This window comes from Mesoplodon bidens (genome assembly GCF_964165515.1).
Source record: "Mesoplodon bidens genome assembly, chromosome: 1".
NCBI lineage: Eukaryota > Metazoa > Chordata > Mammalia > Artiodactyla > Ziphiidae > Mesoplodon > Mesoplodon bidens.
Genome location: NC_138176.1, coordinates 196,271,378 through 196,292,367, shown reverse-complemented (window position 1 = coordinate 196,292,367; position 20,990 = coordinate 196,271,378). Strand labels below are relative to the sequence as shown.

Sequence of the window (20,990 nt, the reverse complement as noted above, 5' to 3'; positions counted from 1 at the left end):
CAGCCTTGTCTTGTTCCTGATCTTAGTGGAAATGCTTTCAGTTTTTCACCACTGAGGACGATGTTGGCTGTGGGTTTGTCATATATGGCCTTTATTATGTTGAGGAAATTTCCCTCTATGCCTACTTTCTGCAGGGTTTTTTATCACAAATGGGTGTTGAATTTTTTCAAAAGCTCTCTCTGCATGTATTGAGATGATGATATGGTTTTTCTCCTTCAATTTGGTAATATGGGGTATCACGTTGATTGATTTGCATATATTGAAGAATCCTTGCATTCCTTGTATAAACCCCACTTGATCATGGTGTATGATCCTTTTAATGTGCTGTTGGATTCTGTTTGCTAGTATTTAGTTGAGGATTTTTGCATCTATGTTTATCAGTGATATTGGCCTGTAGTTTTCTTTCTTTGTGACATCCTTGCCTGGTTTTGGTATCAAGGTGATGGTGGCCTCATAGAATGAGTTTGGGAGTGTTCCTCTCTCTGCTATATTTTGGAAGAGTTTGAGAAGCATAGGTGTTAGCTCTTCTCTAAATGTTTGATAGAATTCGCCTGTGAAGCCATCTGGTCCTGGGCTTTTGTTTGTTGGAAGATTTTTAATCACAGTTTCAATTTCAGTGCTTGTGATTGGTGTATTCATATTTTCTATTTCTTCCTGATTCAGTCTTGGCAGGTTGTGCATTTCTAAGAATTTGTCCACTTCTTCCAGGTTGTCCATTTTATTGGCATAGAGCTGCTTGTAGTAATCTCTCATGATCTTTTGTATTTCTGCAGTGTCAGTTGTTACTTCTTTTTCATTTCTAATTCTATTGATTTGTGTCTTCTCCCTTTTTTTCTTGTTGAGTCTGGTTAATGGTTTATCAATTTTGTTTATCTTCTGAAAGAACCAGCTTTTAGTTTTATTCATTTGTGCTATCATTTCCTTCATTTCTTTTTCATTTATTTCTGATCTGATCTTTATGATTTCTTTCCTTCTGGTAACTTTGTGGGATTTTTGTTCTTCTTTCTCTAATTGCTTTAGGTGCAGGGTCATGTTGTTTTTTGAGATGTTTCCTGTTTCTTAAGGTGGGATTGTATTGCTATAATCTTCCCTCTTAGAACTGCTTTTGCTGCATCCCATAGGTTTTGGGTCATCGTGTCTCTATTGTCATTTGTTTCTAGGTATTTTTTAATTTCGTCTTTGATTTTTTCAGTGATCACTTCGTTATTAAGTAGTGTATTGTTTAGCCTCCATGTGTTTGTATTTTTTACAGATCTTTTCCTGTAATTCATGTCTAGTCTCATAGCATTGTGGTCGGAAAAGATACTTGATACAATTTCAATTTTCTTAAATTTACCAAGGCTTGTTTTATGACCCAAGGTATGATCTATCCTGGAGCATGTTCCATTAGCACTTGAGAAAAATGTGTATTCTGTTGTTTTTGGATGGAATGTCCTATAAATATCAATTAAGTCCATCTTGTTTAATGTATCATTTAAAGCTTGTGTTTCCTTATTTATTTTCATTTTGGATGATCTGTCCATTGGTGAAAGTGGGGTGTTAAAGTCCCCTACTATGAGTGTGTTACTGTCGATTTCTCCTTTTATGGCTGTTAGTATTTGCTTTATGTATTGAGGTGCTCCTATGTTTGGTGCATAAATATTTACAATTGTTATATCTTCTTCTTGGATCGATCCCTTGATCATTATGTAGTGTCCTTCTTTGTCTCTTCTCGTAGTCTTTATTTTAAAGTCTATTTTGTCTGATATGAGAATTGCTACTCCAGCTTTCTTTTGATTTCCATTTGCATGGAATATCTTTTTCCATCCCCTTACTTTCAGTCTGTATGTGTCTCTAGGTCTGAAGTGGGTCTCTTGTAGACAGCATATATATGGGTCTTGTCTTTGTATCCATTCAGCCAATCTGTGTCTTTTGGTGGGAGCATTTAGTCCATTTACACTTAAGGTAATTAGCGATATGTATGTTTCTATTCCTATTTCCTTAACTGTTTTGGGTTCGTTATTATAGGCATTTTCCTTCTGTTGTGTTTCTTGCCTAGAGAAGTTCCTTTAGTATTTGTTGTAAAGCTGGTTTGGTGGTGCTGAACTCTGTCAGCTTTTGCTGGTCTTTAAACGTTTTAATTTCTCCATCAAATCTGAAATGAAATCATTGCTGGGTAGAGTAATCTTGGTTGCAGGTTTTTCTCCTTCATCACTTTAAATATGTCCTGACATTCCCTTCTGGCTTGTAGAGTTTCTGCTGAGAGATCAGCTGTTAACCTAATGGGGATTACCTTGTGTGTTATTTGTTGTTTTTCCCTTGCTGCTTTTAATATGTTTTCTTTGTGTTTAATTTCTGACAGTTTGATTAATATGTGTCTTGGCGTATTTCTCCTTGGATTTATCCTGTATGGGACTCTCTGTGCCTCCCGGACTTGATTAACTGTTTCCTTTCCCATATTAGGGAAGTTTTCAACTCTAATCTCTTCAAATATTTTCTCAGCCCCTTTCTTTTTTCTCTTCTTCTTCTGGAACCCCTTTAATTCAAATGTTGGTGCGTTTAATGTTGTACCAGAGGTCTCTGAGACTGTCCTCAGTTCTTTTCATTCTTCTTTCTTTATTCTGCTCTGCAGCAGTTATTTCCACTATTTTATGTTCCACTTCACTTATCCATTCTTCTGCCTCAGTTATTCTGCTATTGATCCCATCGAGAGTATTTTTCATTGCATTTATTGTGTTTTTAACCATTCCTTGATTCATCTTTAGTTCTTCTAGGTCCTTGTTAACTGTTTCTTGCATTTTGTCTATTCTATTTCCAAGATTTTGGATCATCTTTACTATCATTATTCTGAATTCTTTTTCAGGTAGACTGCCTATTTCCTCTTCATTTGTTAGGTCTGGTGGGTTTTTATCTTGCTCCTTCACCTGCTGTGTGTTTTTCTGTCTTCTCATTGTGCTTATCTTACTGTGTTTGGGGTCTCCTTTTTGCAGGCTGCAGGTTCGTAGTTCCTGTTGTTTTTGGTGTCTGTCCCCAGTGCTAAGGCTGTTTCAGTGGGTTGTGTAGGCTACCTGATGGAGGGACTAGTGCCTGTGTTCTGGTGAATGCAGCTCAATCTTGTCTTTCTGGTGGACAGGTCCACATCTGGTGCTGTGTTTTGGGGTGTCTGTGGCCTTATTATATTTTTAGGCAGTGTCTCTGCTAATGGGTGTGGTTGTTTTCCTGTCTTGCTAGTTGCTGGGCATAGGGTGGCCAGCACTGTAGCTTGCTGGTCATTGAGTGAAGCTGGGTGCTGGTGTTGAGATGGAGATCTCTAGGAGATTTTTGTTGTTTGATATTATGTGGAGCTGGGAGGTCTCTTGTGGACCAGTGTCCTGAAGTTGGCTCTCCCACCTCAAAGGCACAGCACTGACTCCTGGCTGGAGAACCAAGAGCCTTTTATCCACCCAGCTCAGAATAAAAGGGAGAAAAAGTAGAAAGAAATAATTAGTAGAAGAAAGAGAGAAAGAAAGAAGGAAGGAAAGAAAGCAAGAAAGCAAGAAAGAAATAAAGATAGAAAGAAAGGAGTGATGGAGGGAGGGAGGGAGAAAGAAAGAAAGAATGAAAGAAAGGAGGTAGGAGGAAAGAAAGAAAGAAAGAAAGAAAAAAGGAGGTAGGGAGGAAATAAGAAAGAAAGAAAGAAAGAAAGAAAGAAAGAAAGAAAGAAAGAAAGAAAGAAAGAAAGCAGGGGGAGGGAGGGAGGAAGCAGGGAAGGTAGGAAAAAAAGAAAGAGAAGATAAAGTAAAATAGAATAAAGTATGATAAAATATAATAGCATTATTAAAATAAAAAAGTAATTATTAAAAAAATTAAAGACAAAACAAAACAAAACAAAAAAACGGACAGATGATAGAACCCTGGGGCAAATGGTGGTAGCACAGTTATATAGACAATATTTCACACAGAAGCATATCCTTACACTGTCACAAAAAGAGAACAAGGGGAAAAACTCATACATCTTGTTCTCAAAGTCCACCTCTTCAATTTGGGATGATTCGTTGTGTATTCATGTATTCCACAGATGCAGGGTACATCAAGTTGATTGTGGAGCTTTAATCTGCTTCTTCTGAGCCTGCTGGGAGAGATTTCCCTTTCTCTTCTTTATTCTCACAGCTCCCGGGTCTCAGCTTTGGATTTGGCCCCGCCTCTGCGTGTAGGTCGCCAGAGAGCATCTGTTCTTTGCTCAGACAGGATGGGGTTAAAAGAACAGCTGCTTCGGGGGCTGTGGCTCACTCAGGCCGGGGGGAGGGAAGGGTACTGAGTGCAGGGCGAGCCTGCGGTGGCAGAGGCCGGCGTGATGTTGCACCAGCCCGAGGTGCGCCGTGCGCTCTCCTGTGGAAGCCGTCCCTGGATCCCGGGACCCTGGCAGTGGCGGGCTGCACAGGCTCCCCGGAAAGGGGGTGTGGACAGTGAGCTGCGCTCGCACACAGGCCTCTTGGAGGCGGCAGCAGCAACCCCAGCGTCCCTCACCCATCTCTGGGGTCCGCGCTTTTAGCCGTGGCTCGTGCCCATCTCTGGAGCTCCTATAAGCAGCGCTCTTAATCTCCTCTCCTCGTGCACCAGGAAGCAAAGAGGGAAGAAAAAGTCTCTTGCCTCTTTGGCAGCTCCAGACTTTTTTCCGAACTCCCTCCCGGCTAGTCGTGGTGCACTAACCACTTCAGGTTCTCTTCCCACCGCCAACCCCAGTCCTCTCCCTGCGCTGCGACTGAAACCTGAAACCCGAGCCTCAGCTCCCAGCGCCGCCCGCCCCGGCGGCCGAGCAGACACACCTCTCGGGCTGGTCATTGCCGGTCGGCACTGATCCTCTGTGCAGGAATCTCTCCGCTTTGCCCTCCGCACCCGTTGCTGCACTCTCCTCTGCTACTCCAAAGCTTTCCCCCTCCGCCACCCACAGTCTCTGCCCACGAAGGGGCTTCCTAGTGTGTGGAAACCTTTCCTCCTTCACTGCTCTCTCCCACTGGTGCAGGTCCTGTCCCTATCCTTTGGTCTCTGTTTATTCTTGTTTCTTTTGCCCTACCCAGGTACGTGGGGATTTTCTTGCCTTTTGGGGTGTCTGAGGTCTTCTGTCAGCATTCAGTAGGTGTTCTGTAGGAGTTGTTCCACGTGTAGATGTATTTCTGGTGTATCTGTGGGGAGGAAGGTGATCTCTGCATCCTACTCTTCTGCCATCTTCCCCCAGCTCCTCTTCCGCCATCTTCCCCCAGCTCCAATAATTCTTTTTTTTAAATCTGAATTTGCTCTGCTCTCAATCCTTTGATTATTCTCCAGTAGCTAGAGGATAAAATCTAAATTTCTTAGCTTCAGATAGAAAATCCCTATGATCTAATCTCCCTTGGTAATTACTAACTAGTCTCTCATTTGTAACTTACCATGCAGCCATTTGGGCAAATAAAAATGATTCAATTATCTGTAAGTGTAGCTCTGATCATGATGCTTTTTTTTTCTTCCAGTTAGAAATTCCATCACTCTTCTGGGCACTTAGAACCCCTTTACTTCTAAATTTCAGTTCCTTTGTGACATCTCCCTTTACTCGCAAGGGACATTTTGTCACACCTTGCTTGGACTGGATTGTGTTCTCAATATAACACTATTCTCACTCGCTTGCAATTGTTGGTATACATGGATATACATACATTAAGCTCTGTAATTTTCATGAAGTATCTCCAACATCTAATAGTGCCTCAGTAAATAACTGGCAGCAAATATGCTATGAACAAATAAATAGAGCAATGCTGTTAATCACAGGAAATTCTAAGGAATTAAATGTTTGTAACTTAAAACTGGCCATGAATAAGGAAATAAGGACACATTTCTGCTTTGCTTCTGCTTGAAACACACACAACTTTCTAAGACAATTCTAAACAACAGGATTTTTCTTCTGGCAATTGAAATGTACTTATCTTTATGAATTATGAAAGGTAAAACAAATGAAAAACTAAATGAGGTGATTATCTCACATCAATTGTTGGAGAAAATTAAACTTTAATTATATATTAACTATTGAACTACTGAAACTATTGAAAACATTCTTAAGAAATTGTCTTTAGTGTAGTTAAGGGGAAATCTCAAGAAAATATTTGGACTATCCTGGAAATGACTCACTTCCATGGAATTTTCTCCAGAAATTATCCCTGGTATAATATAGATTTGTATGGCAGCAGCACATTTTGTGGCAAACCCTGGACACTTTTTAAATCCCAACAACATAAATTATAGAATTAAGTATAGAAAATACTTTAAAAAATTTATTAATATTAATTTATGTTTTAATCGCCTACACCCATTCTTGGAAAGCACTGAAGTTTGGATATAAAATAGCTAAATCTTAAGGAAAAAAGTAAGCTTAAAAAATGCATAAGATCATTTGATCTGCAGGAAAAAATTAACAACATAGCAGCTATTTTTAAATCAAGCAAAATGTTGATCTATAATATCGACAAAATCAGTTCACATTTTTAAAGAAATTAAATGATAAATAGTACAATACATTTAAAAGATATTTTGTCATCCTTAAACCCAACACATTCTGAAGCCTCTCACCTGGCTGGATGTTTTCTCTTATGATAGTTACATGATTATCTCGATCTGGTCGTGTGTGTTCATGCCAAAAGCCTATCACATGGCCCAGTTCATGAACAACAATTCCAAATTTATCACAGTTCTTTCCAATAGAGATCGCCTGAGGTCCATTTCCACGCCGACCTACATAGGAGCAGCATCTGGAATAAAGTAGAAAGTGCAGATGGTGGTGGACAGGGAGAAGCTGAGTGAATTACAGTAGGGTGAAACTTTTAAAATATTTGTCATGAACTGTAAAGTCCAACACATTCAGAAGCAGAACAGTTTTTCATTTATAAATATTTCATTAATAAAAATTTCTAGTAATCCTAGTAGATTTATGTACGAGTCCCCAAATAATCTATTGAAGTGCCTTTGTACTAATTCATATATTAAAAGATGTGCCTTAAATAATTTTTAGGAGTATTCAGAAGATAAATCAGAAAATAAAATACTTATGATGATGATTAATGGCTATTATACATACAGTTAAACTCAAGATATCAACCAACATGTATTTCTAATACAATTTTTTATCCTCAAAACCCATTTAGGTAACTACTTTGTCAATATGGTTATTTAACAATAATCCATTATTTCAGTATTAAAAATAAAAACAAAGTTTATTTTTCCTCTTTGAGAAAAACAATTAAGTTTGTGAAAAATGTTGGTTAATTTAAAAAGGAATTACTTTTCCTCTTATGGGAGAAATTTTTTAAAGAAGAGAACTTTTAAGAGAAGTCAATCAAGGAAAATTAGTTTCAAAAGGTGAATTATCTAGGGTTAACTGTTGACTGGTGAAGGAAATTCAACAACTGGTAGAATTATGAGACTGTGTCAAATGGTCAAGCAAATGTTTAGTGTGATAGTCCATTTCACCTTCTGAAAGAATCTCTTGGACTTTCAGAATGTGAAGCATGCAGAGCATCTTCCTGCAAGTTTTCTTCAATTTATTGATATTTATACATATTCAGTGATTCTTTTCTACCCAAAATATAGATATTCCATTTATTCATTTTGTGTATGTGGGCATACGTGCACGTGTGTCAATGTGCATGAGAGAGTGTGCACACACATGCAAGGGTGGACACATAGGGACACACTTTAAAATAAGCTTTAAATGGTATAATAATATGGTAACTACAATCATAGTTATAAATAAAATTACACTTAAAACTTCAAAATTTAGGGTTTACATTAAAATAGCTTATCTAAGGGCCACCCCTCTAGACAGCAATAGAGGGCAGTAAATAACTGGTCTTGAATAGATGGGAATCATAATGTGCCAGACATTGAACATCTTTTCTAATTTATTAAGTTAAAAGAGGAAATTGCCCAAAATTAATTGCCCAAATTTTTTAAATGCATTTCACAAATTTCACTTTTCAGAGTAAGCACGTTTGTCATTCCAATTATTTGTGTAGGCTTTAAATGCCAGTTAGAAGAAGTAATTCAACTTATTATTTATGAATCTATTATAACAGTTAATTAAGCTTAATAAATCAATTAAAGAAAGAAAAGTGAGGTAACTGGTAGGGAAAAACATTAGGGAATTGTATTTTTGCTCTCAGGTAGATTTTTTTTTACCAAGACTTTTAAACTTATACATACATAGTTATTTATTACATACTGAAATAGTAAAGTATTAGGTGTAGCAAAACTCAAAATGTGCAAATTTTGGAGAGATTTAAACTGAAATATTTGCTACCATAAAACAATAGTGATGAAAGTGAAATATCTGAGGATTATACAGCAACTAAATTACCCACACTGAATCATTTTTGCTGGTTATATTCAGAGAAAAAAGTACTTTGCAAATCAAAATCCAGGAGATAGTCAAGCAATGTGGTTGATTGTTTTAATCTAAGACACCTTTTATTAGCATAATTTTACCTATAACAATTTCGAATAAATAAGATGGGGTTTCATAATGGAAAGCAAAAATACATTTCACACTGGCTTTTACAATGGTCCTGTGAAGAAAAATGTGGTGGTTTGGTTTCTGAAATACTACAGGTCCAGGAATGGAAGAATTCTAGATGCTCAAATGACTAAATAGCTAAATATATGCACATACAATTATGTATGGAATGACAGGTTAATATGCACAGTTTATTTTTAATATGCACAGTTTATAAAAACATCGTTTTAACATGTCTGAGTTTCTTTCTAATTCCATCCAGGTTTGATGCTGTTTTCTTGTACATGGCTTTTGATTTTCTGTTTCAAATTTGAGTGCTGCTTTTAAAGCTTGGCCATTATAAGCCCTACCTGTCCTCTCAAGAAAATATTTTACCAATTTTAGAGAAGCCTCACTAAGCCATAGAGAGTAAGAAGGTAATCCAAAACCCGCTATTCCCTACTTTGGTCTCGGATTGGTGGAGCAAAACCTATACGCACAAAGAAAGTTGCCTGTAAGTTTTATGCCCTCCCCACAGCAGTCTTTTCTCAGCATAAAGATATGTTTTAAATGTAAACTCAGATTACTCCACTTCTTTACTCAATATTCTCCAATGATTATGTCATAAATCGTGTCAATATTCAAAAGTATTCATTACCCCTCTCTAGGAGATAATTATACATCCCTACCCTAGTGTTGCTGGGTTTAGTGGTGTGACTTGCTCTGGACAATGTCATGTGAGCACAAACTGTGTCATTTCTGGAGAGAATCTTTAAGAGCAAATATGGTTGACCATATTGTTTCTATTCTTTCTGCTACAACTGCAAGGTTCCAAAAAGAGGCTTCTCCATCGGACTGGACACCATAGTGACAACTCTGGAGTGAGCTACAGCTGACCAGTGGCGGATATACAGTAAGAGTAAGGAGTAAGTGTTTGTTGCTCTAGCTCCTGGGATATGGGAGTTGTTTGTTACCATGTTATAAATTGCCTAAGCTGACTGATACAGGCTCTCTATTTTGCTCAGAGGAAAATCAAAGTACTTATTTTTAAAAAACTATAAGATCTTACACAATCTTCACACACAAATATCTTACCATAGAGATCTCATCTCTTATTATCATCCCTGTCACTCCACTCAAGCCATGAAGTTTCTTTGTTGTGCCCTGAGCATGCAGACATACTCTTGCCTCAGAGCCTTTTTACTGTCTATTTTCTCTGTCAGGAACTCTATTTCCCAGATATACATATGGCTTCTTTCCTCCTCTCTTTCAATTTCTGTGCAAATGTCCTTCCATCCCACTTACACTACTTTCCTTTTTGTCCTAGAATTTATTGTTTATTAAAACATTTTATATTTCATTTATCTTTGCAGGGGTTTTGCCTCCCCACCTAGAATGTAAGCTTTTGGTGGACAGAATGTGTACCTGTTTTGCTCATGCTATAATGCTAGCTCCTAGAATACAGCCTGGCACATAATAGAACTCAATAGTTACAGAGAACATATGGGTGGTTGCCAGAGGTGGAGGCTAAGGGTGGGTGAAATGGATGAAAGGGGGTCAAAATGTACAGACTTCCAGTTACACAATAAGTAATTTCTGAGGCTGTAATGTACAGCATAGTGACTAAAGTTAACAATACCATATCATATATTTGAAAGTTGCTAAGAGAGTAGATCTCAAAAGTTCTCATCACAAGAAAAAAAAAAAACGTGTAACTAAATATGATGATGGATGTTAACTAAGCTTATTGTGGTGATCACTTCACAATATATACAAATTAAAATCATCATGTTATACACCTAAAACAGTATGTTGTATGTCAATTATATCTCAATAAAACTGGAAAAATTTTGAAAAATAAAAAGGCAAAAATTTTAATAAATAAATACTTATTGAAAGAACAGATCTCCTAAGTGCAGGGCAGAGCTAAGACTCTAGTAATTAGCAGCAAGTATCCAAAGAAGTGGTGGAAATGCTCAAGGTGATGGGTTCAACATGCTCTTGCTGAGACTCCTCCTTCAGCCTGTCTCTCCACTTTTTCTATTAGTATAATTCTATAAATTCCTTTAAAAAAACTATTTTTTTTCTGCTTAAGTTAGCCAGTCTCTGTTGCCTGAGAACAAGAATCCTGGCTAGCACACTTCCTCTGCCTAACTATAACATCCTTGCAGAGAGAAAACAACTTACATTCAATTTTATAGTCCCCAAAGTTAGTACAGTAAGTGACACAAAATGAGAATTCAATAGGAAAGGATGAATAAGTGACTACTGTTACAGTCTGAATAATCAAACTGACCAAAGTTAAATACAATTAAAGCATATGAAATCTAGAAAATAAGAAAATAAGTTAACTCTACATTTGTTTGTTTGATTGCTTTTTAACAATCATTAAAAATCAGCATATAATAGATGAAGGTAATAAATACAGTTACATAAATCTCTGACTTAACAAAGAATAAAATCAAACAACTTCTATTATTAAATGGTCTCACATTTTGCTGTTTATAATTAATAATCTTGTAAAATAAATAAATGCCACTGAAGCTAATAGACATTCATTGAAAATTATGTATAGCCCAGTTCAAGCCTTTTGTCAATATACAGGGTTAAAGCTTATATCCACTGCAGATGAAGCAAAAATATCATATACCTAAAACCATGCATACAGATATATATAAACATAATGTATGATTATAATGCAAATTAAAAATAGGAAATATACTAGAGCTAAAGGGCAAAAAGATCTGATTTCTACTTTTTGCATTTTAAAATTTTATTATTTTCCCACCTATCAAAGGCGTGATATGGAATTAGACACCCAATAAATATTTATTGAATAAAAATTGACTGTAGCAGAATAAGATGGGAAATATAATGTTCTAAATGATATAGGTGATTCCATATTTAATAATTCCTCCCATAAGTATGGAGATTATTTTAGCTTTTATTTTTAAAAATTGCAAGAGCTACAAGTTGTCTGACGTAGTGGGTAAACACAATGAAAGTGATGACAGTGATAAGAAGTAATAAGACACATTTGCCTTCTAGATTAAAGCTAGGAACAGAACTGATAAATGTTGTCATCCATATCAATGGCACCACCTTAAAAGTTCTCCATATTCTATGGATATTTATACTAGGTATTGCTAAATGTGATACATTATATGCCACAGCTCTTATAGGAAAAAAGACCCAATACTAAATCCAACAGAGTGTTAAATGTTTGACTCAAAGTATATCTTATTCCAGATGGCCTTCCCTATTTTGTGTAATACCAACTGTCAAACTATTTAATAATTTAAATTGATTTTTATGAGATATAAATGCAGCATTATCATAGCAAGAATGATGAAATAACCATAATTTAATGAAATTGTGGACAATACTGGTAATTTCAAATGAAATTTAGAGGTCACAAAATGATTAGAATGATTAGCAGGCCAATGATCAAGTTTTATAAAAACTATCATCCTTTTTCTCACTGAAAAAATAATACAGGGCAAACTTTGAACTGGAAAATGAGCACCAAAACAAATCACCAAAATGCAACATTACTACTATAACAGTCACAAATAAACTCAAGAATCTAATTTCAGGAATTTAACTACAGATTTAAGTACCTTGGGGAAAGTCATAACTTCAGTTTTCACATCTCTAAATTGATGAAGTACATGTTCTTCAAACCCCCTTCTAATTCTTACATTTTTTAATCTCAGGATTGCACACAATGTACTTTAGCTGACATGTAAATTGTTGGTACATTCCTGATCACCTACCTATAAAGCCGTGTGCTGTGTGTCATGAGGGACACAGAGGTAAGCTCCCTGCCCTCATCATTTATGAAGGTAGACATGTGAACCAACAGTGGAAATGGAGCTATTATAGCTGTTGTAGAGCAAAGTCCCACTGCAGGCAGCTCAAAAATGGGTGAGCATGAAATATGTGAAAGATTTCCACTGATGAAAAAGGAAAGTAAAGGCATTCAAGCAACTAAAACGTCACAAAAACAAATATGAAGGAATGATAGTGAATGGGGAAAAATAGTTTAGCAGGATAAAACAACTGAAATGGAAAACTCTGAAAAGAGCCAAATTAATAAAAGAAAATGAGTATAAATATGAATTTGTTACAAACAGAATTTGAGCAATAAAATAATAAATGATTGGTGCTTTGCATGTATTTACAGAATTGAAGGGTGGGTAAAGAAAAGATGTATTGATTTGAATACATTATATATTTAGAAATATGTAATCTGAGCTATATCCACTCCTATTAGATAATCAGAAGGAAGGAAGGACAGTCTAGATTTGGACCTTAAAAGGTCCTTAATATTTAAAAATATTAAATACATATAAAGAATTGGGAGGGACTTCAAATGTAACCAAAACTTATCAAGAGTAAGTAGTTAGAGTAATTTAGAAGAAAACATTGCTTAAATAAGTCATAGCTAAAAAAATTATCAAAATATATAGAAAAATAATAATGTATAATTTATCCTAATGTCACTTAAGTAGGGCCAAACTTAAAACTCATTACTTTTTAAGTTAAGTTCAATGTTCTAGGAAAATATGGTGGAACAAAGCCAGATGATGTAATGCCCCCAATACCTAGTGAAATATATACTTCCTCCACCCTGAAAATATGTGTCATTAGGGCATGAACTATTTGATCCAAAGGAATTATGCATTTATTTTTACTTCTCTATGTGAACGATAATAGAGGGTATTCAAATACTTATAGTTGATTAAAGATAATTCCTCTTTATAGAAGAATTTCAGCTAATAAATTTAGAAGCAATAAAAGAAAAGAACAACATGAGAAAATGACTATTTTGCAATGATGGGAACTTACAATTGAGGGACCTGGCTGTCACCATTTGAATCCACTGATCAATCACAGTATCACTAAAGTGGTAGGTCCAGGCATATGTGCCTCTTGATGTGATGCAGTGTAAAGTAGACAGCACACCCTATCAAGTATTCTTAGCAAACAAACAAACAAAAATGGAAACAATTTAAATACTCAAATATTTAAATATAAGTTCCAACTAACTGGAAATATAGGGAGAAAAAATTTGAAAGTTTTCACAACGAAAAATTTTTTAAAGTACACAGCATTGCTTGGAGAACTGCTGTTACTGTAACTTGGCTAGATTATGGGATTTGTGGAAAGAAGTGGTGGCAGCAGAAGCAGCAGATGGAAGCTGTGGTAAGTTCATGGCATTCCTTAAATGTTACATCCAAGCATCTAGGCTTTATTCTCAGGCTAGCATTTCCCAGAATGTGTTCTGGAATACTGATATGCGTTCTTCACTATTAACAGGGTGAGATGGGTGTTCCCTTTTTAAAATAAGTTTAGGGAACACTGTATTCTATATTTCTTTCAATTCGTTTAATATTAGTAAGGTTTAGCACACTGCTTGTAGAAATACCTATTAAAATTTAACACAGCATTTTCACGACTTATAGAATAGTTTATTTTGAAGAGAGTACTGTTATCCTGTAAGAAGCAAATCTAGAAAATATCACTGTAGGAGGAAACACTGAGGAATCTCAAAAAGTGTAGTATTTTGCTCTGAAGAGTATTTTTTGAAGATAATTCTAGTGGCAGTGAATTGGTGAGGCAAGACTGGAGAGCAGTTGGAGTACAGCCGGTGTGAGAGGACAAAGACATGAATGGACCAGGGGACTGACATGGGATAAAAGTGGGAACCATAAGACATAGTGGATATCAGCAGAAATGTTTCTGTTGATATCACTAAAAAATCAATCATTAAAAACAATACTGAGGTTTCTAACTCAGGTTATGGGATGTTGGCAATGCCACCATATAGTTAGAACAGAAGGAAAGGCAGCTGTGGTGGTGGAGGATGCACAGAAGTCTGTGATCAAAAAGTATATTTATTTAATATATAATATTCTCTTATGTAAAATTCATATTTTCTCATGGGCAAAATACTAAGCAAACATTAAAAAGTGAATCTTACCTATGGATTTTTTTTCCCCTTCTAAATTTACTTAAGTAATTCCCTGGTTCTACTTACCCACAAGGCCTATATGTGAATACAATGTAACTCTCTTCATCCCCTCTTTCAATGAAAGTCACACATGTGTGCTTTTCCCAGTGCCTCATGGCCTGCTTGAACATGGCTCGCTGGCTGCCTGGAAAAATGGCATGACATTAATAAAACAGTGGGCTCTTCCATCCCAGGTCTGGCTACACAGGTCAGACACCACCTTTATCATCAGCCAAAGAATATTAGCTCTGAGCACTGCAGTGAGCCACTCTTGAGAGTGGACACTGCCTTCATAATCAGTAGGCTTGAGCTTACTGTCTCTACAAGTATGTGTGTACAAGGCTCTGTGAACAAGACATACATTATTCCTGTCAGCTGAAATCAGCTTCCAGATTTAATGGGTACATTTGAAATTCAATTTAAAAACCAGAATAGTTCTTTAGATTCTTAGAACTCAAGACTAAATATATTTTTAAATTTCAAGACATCCTAACTGACAACTCAGGTGAATAGAATATTTCTCATGTTTCATTTAATACTATGTTTTATATGTTAGTATTCTTTAAAAATATACACTTAATCTATATGATAATTATTAATTCTTTATCAAAATAGACTCTCTGGGAATATCTTACCAGTGAAGTTGCCTCCTATAATGTAAGGAATTACACCTCCAGGCCATACTCTTTCAGTTCTTGATGTAGCAGCTCTGGGAACTCGATTTTTCTCATTTTGCCCTGAGAATTTTAGAGGTACTTTTTCCTTAACTGTGTTGTTTTGCTCCAAGCCTGCAGTGACATTTAAAACATTCTGTGAAACCGAAGTCCTTGGTCAGAGAATCATTTAACTCTTAAAGGACAAGGTAAAATGTCTTATTTACACATTTATATAAATATGCCTGAAGTCAAAATGCATTAAAGAAAAACTTCATTTATATCACATACTTGAAAAAAGTGTTAAAATAATTAAGTAGTTCATGTCAAAATACTACTTCCTAATGCTCTATGAGTAAATTTTGATGAATTCCCATACAACAGCCCACAGTGGACAGAAGTCAGGTAGACTTTGTAAGCCACAGAAAAATTCTTTTGTTTTCTACTTTACTAGAGCACTAAGAAATTCACCACTAGAATTAAAAAGACAATGTTTAAAAAGTCCTATGATGTTCAAAACCTTTCTTACTCCTGCTAAATCCCTAGTCCTTTAAATCAGAATTGATATTCTGTAGTAAAGCTTAAAATTGTGAATATTACACTGTAGTGATAGTAAATGAAATAGAATAAGACAGATATGGTCTCAGATTCTGAGACAATGGGCTATGTCTATTTCAATTTCCTCGGGATTCATATCCACACAACAGAAAAGATTTAGAGAGCAGTACACAAGGTGAACAGGCCAACATAAAATGAGGTCTATTGTGGAAGAGCTTTCAAGTCTGCAGTCACTAACATTTCTTGGTGACCCTTCATAATTTTTTTGTCACTGTTTTATTTTTCCTGAATTTTCATGATTATTTTTTCTTATTTATATATCATTGTTGATACAAATAGTTTACCACTTACATACACTTCAGACACAACGAATACTGAATGTATGCGCCCTATGCCTGTGCTCCTAACATGTCTAACATTTTAATATCCTGGAGCAAAGTATCTTCACTTTGGAAAATTAATCCTTAAAAGCAGGCACTTTAAAATATTTAATTAGTATTAATCAGTTGAAGAAATGTTAGGATATGAACTTTGAACAGAAGACTTGAAAAATAAACTCTAAAATCTACAAATAGTGATTAATAAATTCAATACTTTAAATATTAACTAGTCATTAAGCCAGAAGGCAGTTTCTCTGAATGGTTTCCTATATATATTTTTGGAAGGGTAAAAAATATTTTCAATTATTTTTTTAATCTAATTAATCAGTTTGACAATTTACTTTAAGTGGATTTTATTTCAAAAGAAACAGTCATGATATTTTTACATTTGACTAAAACTGATGTAGCTCCATGCTTGATAAAAATACCAATTTACTGGAAATAAATACCAACAATAAAATAAACACCTAATACATTTTTTTTATTAAAGAGAAGCTGAAAATAAGCTAAAATATTTCAAATGTCCCCAATTAAGTTCTAAAAAACTTACGTTGGATATCAACTAACAAAATAACAATGAATAAAGAACTCTTTCTCAGCATATATCCTTTCCATAATTTGCAGCTTAATGGCACACAGAACTACTACGAGTATAATATTCACTGTACATCAAGTGTCTGAAACTTTAAACATTGATATACCAGAGCCAATTCTTCTTATCCTGTCTATAAGTTGGTAGAGGGCCCCTCGTTTCTTTGACATACCATGGTCTCCAAATCCACCTTAAAGAGTAAAAGAAAATGGTAAGTTAACTTCACTGTAAAGTAAAGTTCTTGTAAATAAGCAATAGTAATAGGCTACATTGATTTCTCTTTGCACATCTGTTTTTATGTGGTCTTAAAGTAATGAATATCCATAAATCTTAGAAGAGGGTAAAAATTCTACAATAACAAATTTTAGTAACTAAAACTAAGGGGGTAAGAGAAATTAAGAGAGCAATCTAAATGACTTTATTTGGACATCATGGCAGTTGCATCATTTATTGATAATTTGAAACATTTTTCTTCATTGTGACCTTGACATCACATAGTATTATATAGGATGACAGCAAGTTGTTCTTTCCTGTTGAGTGCATTCCAGCTATTTTCCCAATACAAACTAAATATTTTCAGATGGCAAATAAGCAAATGGAAATAAAAATGTTAGACTAGCATAGGTATGTAAATTCTCAATGCAACAGGAAAAAAAGCAAGTGTGTAGTGCAACTTTTGCCCCAAAGCTTGGATAAATTTTGAGATATTTCTAATAGCATATGACATTTTATAATGTATTCAAATAAATTTTGAAAATTAGTTTCTATAATTTATAAAAACCAATAACATAAATTTAAAAAAATTCACAAGGTGAGAATCCAAAAAGACGTCCAGCTGCAAAGTACATAGTTATGTTATGCAATTTGAAAAATTTATAAAGGTGATATAAAGAATTTTATAGCTCAAAATGTAGAGGAGAGGGTGACATAAGGAAATATGTCTTCTTTCATTTTTAAGAACAAAGTCATATCAGAAAGCAGATCATTTGACAAAAATCCAAATCTTCTGATTCTCATTCCAGGGCTTTAACAAAATGCTCTCCCAGTTTTATCTCCTATTTTGCCTTCTCCTTGAATCTTTGATAGACAAATACAAAGAGGTATCATTAAGCAAACAAGTATTTTGATCACTAATGATGTCAGAACAAGTGATTCATTAGCCTGTGGGCTAAGACAATGAAAGAGGACCAGAAATTCACGCAAACCACAAACGGTTCTTGCATGGAAATAGTTTGAACTATTTCCTTCCAATATTTTTTCCCCTTTGAAATTAATACTGAAACTTAATTACCTAGACTGAAGCTAATAACAAACAAAAACAATAATAAAAATTATTAATATATAAGCCTCTTATAGGAAATATCAATTAAGTCCTTATAAGGCAAATAAGTTAGAGTGCTTGTTCACTAATAATCCACTTAATTATTTGAATTACATCGTCACATTTTTGCTGTGCCCCTTGAGAAAAATTTTTGAAATTTTTTCATTGAATATTTTAGAAAGATGAGGTAATACTTAAATGCATTCATTCCTAAGCAGTTACAACAAACATTTTTAAAAGATAGTAAAAATGTATTTGAAATGACCTTTGCATAACAATTATATTGCATATAAGGTAGGTCTGAAACACATATAAATAGGTATAGAAAGAGGCTAATTATGAGGAAAAAAGAAATGTCTTAGTTAATATTAAGGTAATTAGCATAAGAATAATTATAGGCTAGGAAAAACATTTCAAGACTCTCAAAGTCAATAATGTTTTAATAATTTTGAATAATATTTATAGCAATATAAATAAAATTCTGTGTGAATAGTTCATTGAAATAGAAAAAAGGAAAATTCATATGCGTTTATTTCTCATATATTGTAAAAATTTTTTAAATAAAAATATACAAACCTAATAAATATTTGAGAAAGACAATACATTTTGAAATAAGAAAATAAATATAGTCAATTCAGCACAAACTAACAAGAAAGGGAAAAGTTAGAAAAAACTAAAATATAGAATTCTTTATGATGTTTGAAATTCAACTGAATAGTGCAAATTACTTTGAAACATGTACCTTTCACATATATATTTACAGTATGATTTTTATAATTGATAGTATAATTCTGTTTTATGCTATTTATCTAAATAATGATATTTTACTTCCAAATGTTACTATTTCAGAGCTTAATATAAAGGAAATGACAAAATTACATAGTATTAAAATGTTCTAAATCACAGAAAATGAATGTCCCCAGTACAAAGAGAGGACAATGGGTTAAATAAATGACCTGAATAAAGCTTGAATCTAAAGAAAATCTTAATAAAAATTGAGAATGTAATGTGATAAGTTTAAGATTTTGCTGAGCTATATCATTGCTCTCTTGTTCCAAATCCATTGTCTGTGACAGTGTTAAGTGTGAGACAGTAGTTGGAGTCTGTCAATAAACATACCTATAGGAATGTACTATCTGTGATTACACTGCAAAGCAGTTGCCCTCATATATTTGGTGTATGTTTCCGAAAAGACTCACTATATATAAAAAGGCTAAAGCATATTATTTTTAAGTACTGTATTATTTGTTTTATTACCTTACATAAATTTCTTATATGTAATAATATTTTGATTATGTACAATAATGTCTTTAATTCTTAAAAGGGCATGCTAACCTATTTAATATTGAAAAGCTATGTTGTTGGCAATTCACTTCAAAATATTTTATACATACTTATACATGTATGCATGCACACACACATACAGAGAGCAAATATGGTAAAGTGAACAACTGCTGAATCTTCAAGGTGTATGGTTGTTGCTTGCATTATCCTATCAACTTTTAGATATCTTTGAAACATGTCCAATTAAAAAGCTGCAAAAAAGTAAATTGGGCAAAGACTCTTAAGACTAAAATATACTTGTCTGCTAGATACCACTGAGGAACTATATGTTTTATTTTCCATAGAATACAAGAAGAAAATAAAAATAGCATTGGACAGAAGGAGAGATTCAATGAAATCAAACAGCATAACACTGAATAAATGTTTTAGCAATAACTACAAAAAGAAATTTTACATTTTTAACCTTGCAATTTTTCTCCAAAATAAAATACAGAATAAAAATTGTATCAAGATAATATAAAATACTTTTTAAATTTTAGTACAGATATTTTAAAATGAGGACCCAAATGTCTTTTAAAATATTACAAGTCTCATATAGGCATAATTCAAATATGTTCAAACAGTTGAAATTGAAATTCTCTTCCAGGTTTTCACAAAAATTATAAAAATAGATATATAAATTTTTCTAAATAAGTTTGTATATAATTACTCTAAGAATAATTTACTTTTTGCATCTCAATATCCAAATAGGAGGCAACTGAATATAATGTTCAAGACTATGAAATTTAACCTTCCTCAGAATTGAATTTTGGTCCTGACTCAGTCATTTCCTGGCTATGTGACAATAAGAAAACTACGTAACCTTGTAAATCTCCATCTCCTCACTTGTAAATCACAATAAGCAGTTACCTTCATGGGGTCATTATGAGGATTCAAAGAGTTAACACCTGCAAAGTACTTAAACCAGGCACGGTACATGGTACATGGTAAACACTACAATATCTTTGTTAAATACATTAATTAATAAAATTAAAACTATGAATAAAACTTAAATTTCTAAATAGGATCATTCATATCAAGAAAATCAAAGTTGATCACTGGAACATTAAAAATGATCTAAAGAGTATTTTAGCATTTCAAGAGTATATTTTCTTCTAAATGAATACAAACTGAATCAAATAATCAACTGTACCTGTGGTATGTCCAAATTTTCCAAAGGAGTTCTGTGTAAGGTCAATTGTCCTATCAATTTGAAAGATATTTAAGTCTTCATCGTCTAAGGCAATGTCACCCCAAAACACAGCTAAAAAACAAAATTTCAATTAAAATATAAATTATTTAAGAGCAAAAATCGATGCAAACAAAGCTAATTAGAAAAATATTGTTAAAAAATGTGGAAATGTGGTCCCTAAAGATGTAGAGATATTTCAGAAAGTAAGTGTAACTGAACCTACTGGACCTGTTACGGTGTAATATGAGCCACCTGTGGAAGGACGTAACTGACTTTTTTTACTTTGATGTTTGAGGGGAGAGGGAGAAAGTTATATCTTTGAATGAAATGGCCTCAGATTTATGGGGTGTGGGGGGGTTCTAAGAGAAGAAAATTCAGCAATCATGGCTAATTTGCAAATAAGTGAAAATCTGATAAGAATACCTATATTTACAGTGGATGTCTGAGATCAGCAGGTCTTCACTGACAAGTAGAAGAAGAGG

The 20,990-nt window shown here is 34.2% G+C and overlaps 1 protein-coding gene across 2 annotated transcripts in view; it reads right to left on the bottom strand.

The window, feature by feature from the left end:
* TLL1 (tolloid like 1) overlaps positions 1-20,990 on the bottom strand; it is a 281,852-nt gene that overhangs the window by 150,783 nt on the left and 110,079 nt on the right. For both annotated transcript variants that reach the window (XM_081250937.1, XM_081250938.1), the window contains exons 2-6: positions 20,470-20,580; positions 16,782-16,862; positions 15,125-15,277; positions 14,517-14,634; positions 6,556-6,734 (exon numbers count right to left, since the gene is read on the bottom strand). In XM_081250937.1, coding sequence (XP_081107063.1) covers positions 6,556-6,734; positions 14,517-14,634; positions 15,125-15,277; positions 16,782-16,862; positions 20,470-20,580 — 642 coding nt within the window. The remainder of the gene's footprint in view (positions 1-6,555; positions 6,735-14,516; positions 14,635-15,124; positions 15,278-16,781; positions 16,863-20,469; positions 20,581-20,990) is intronic.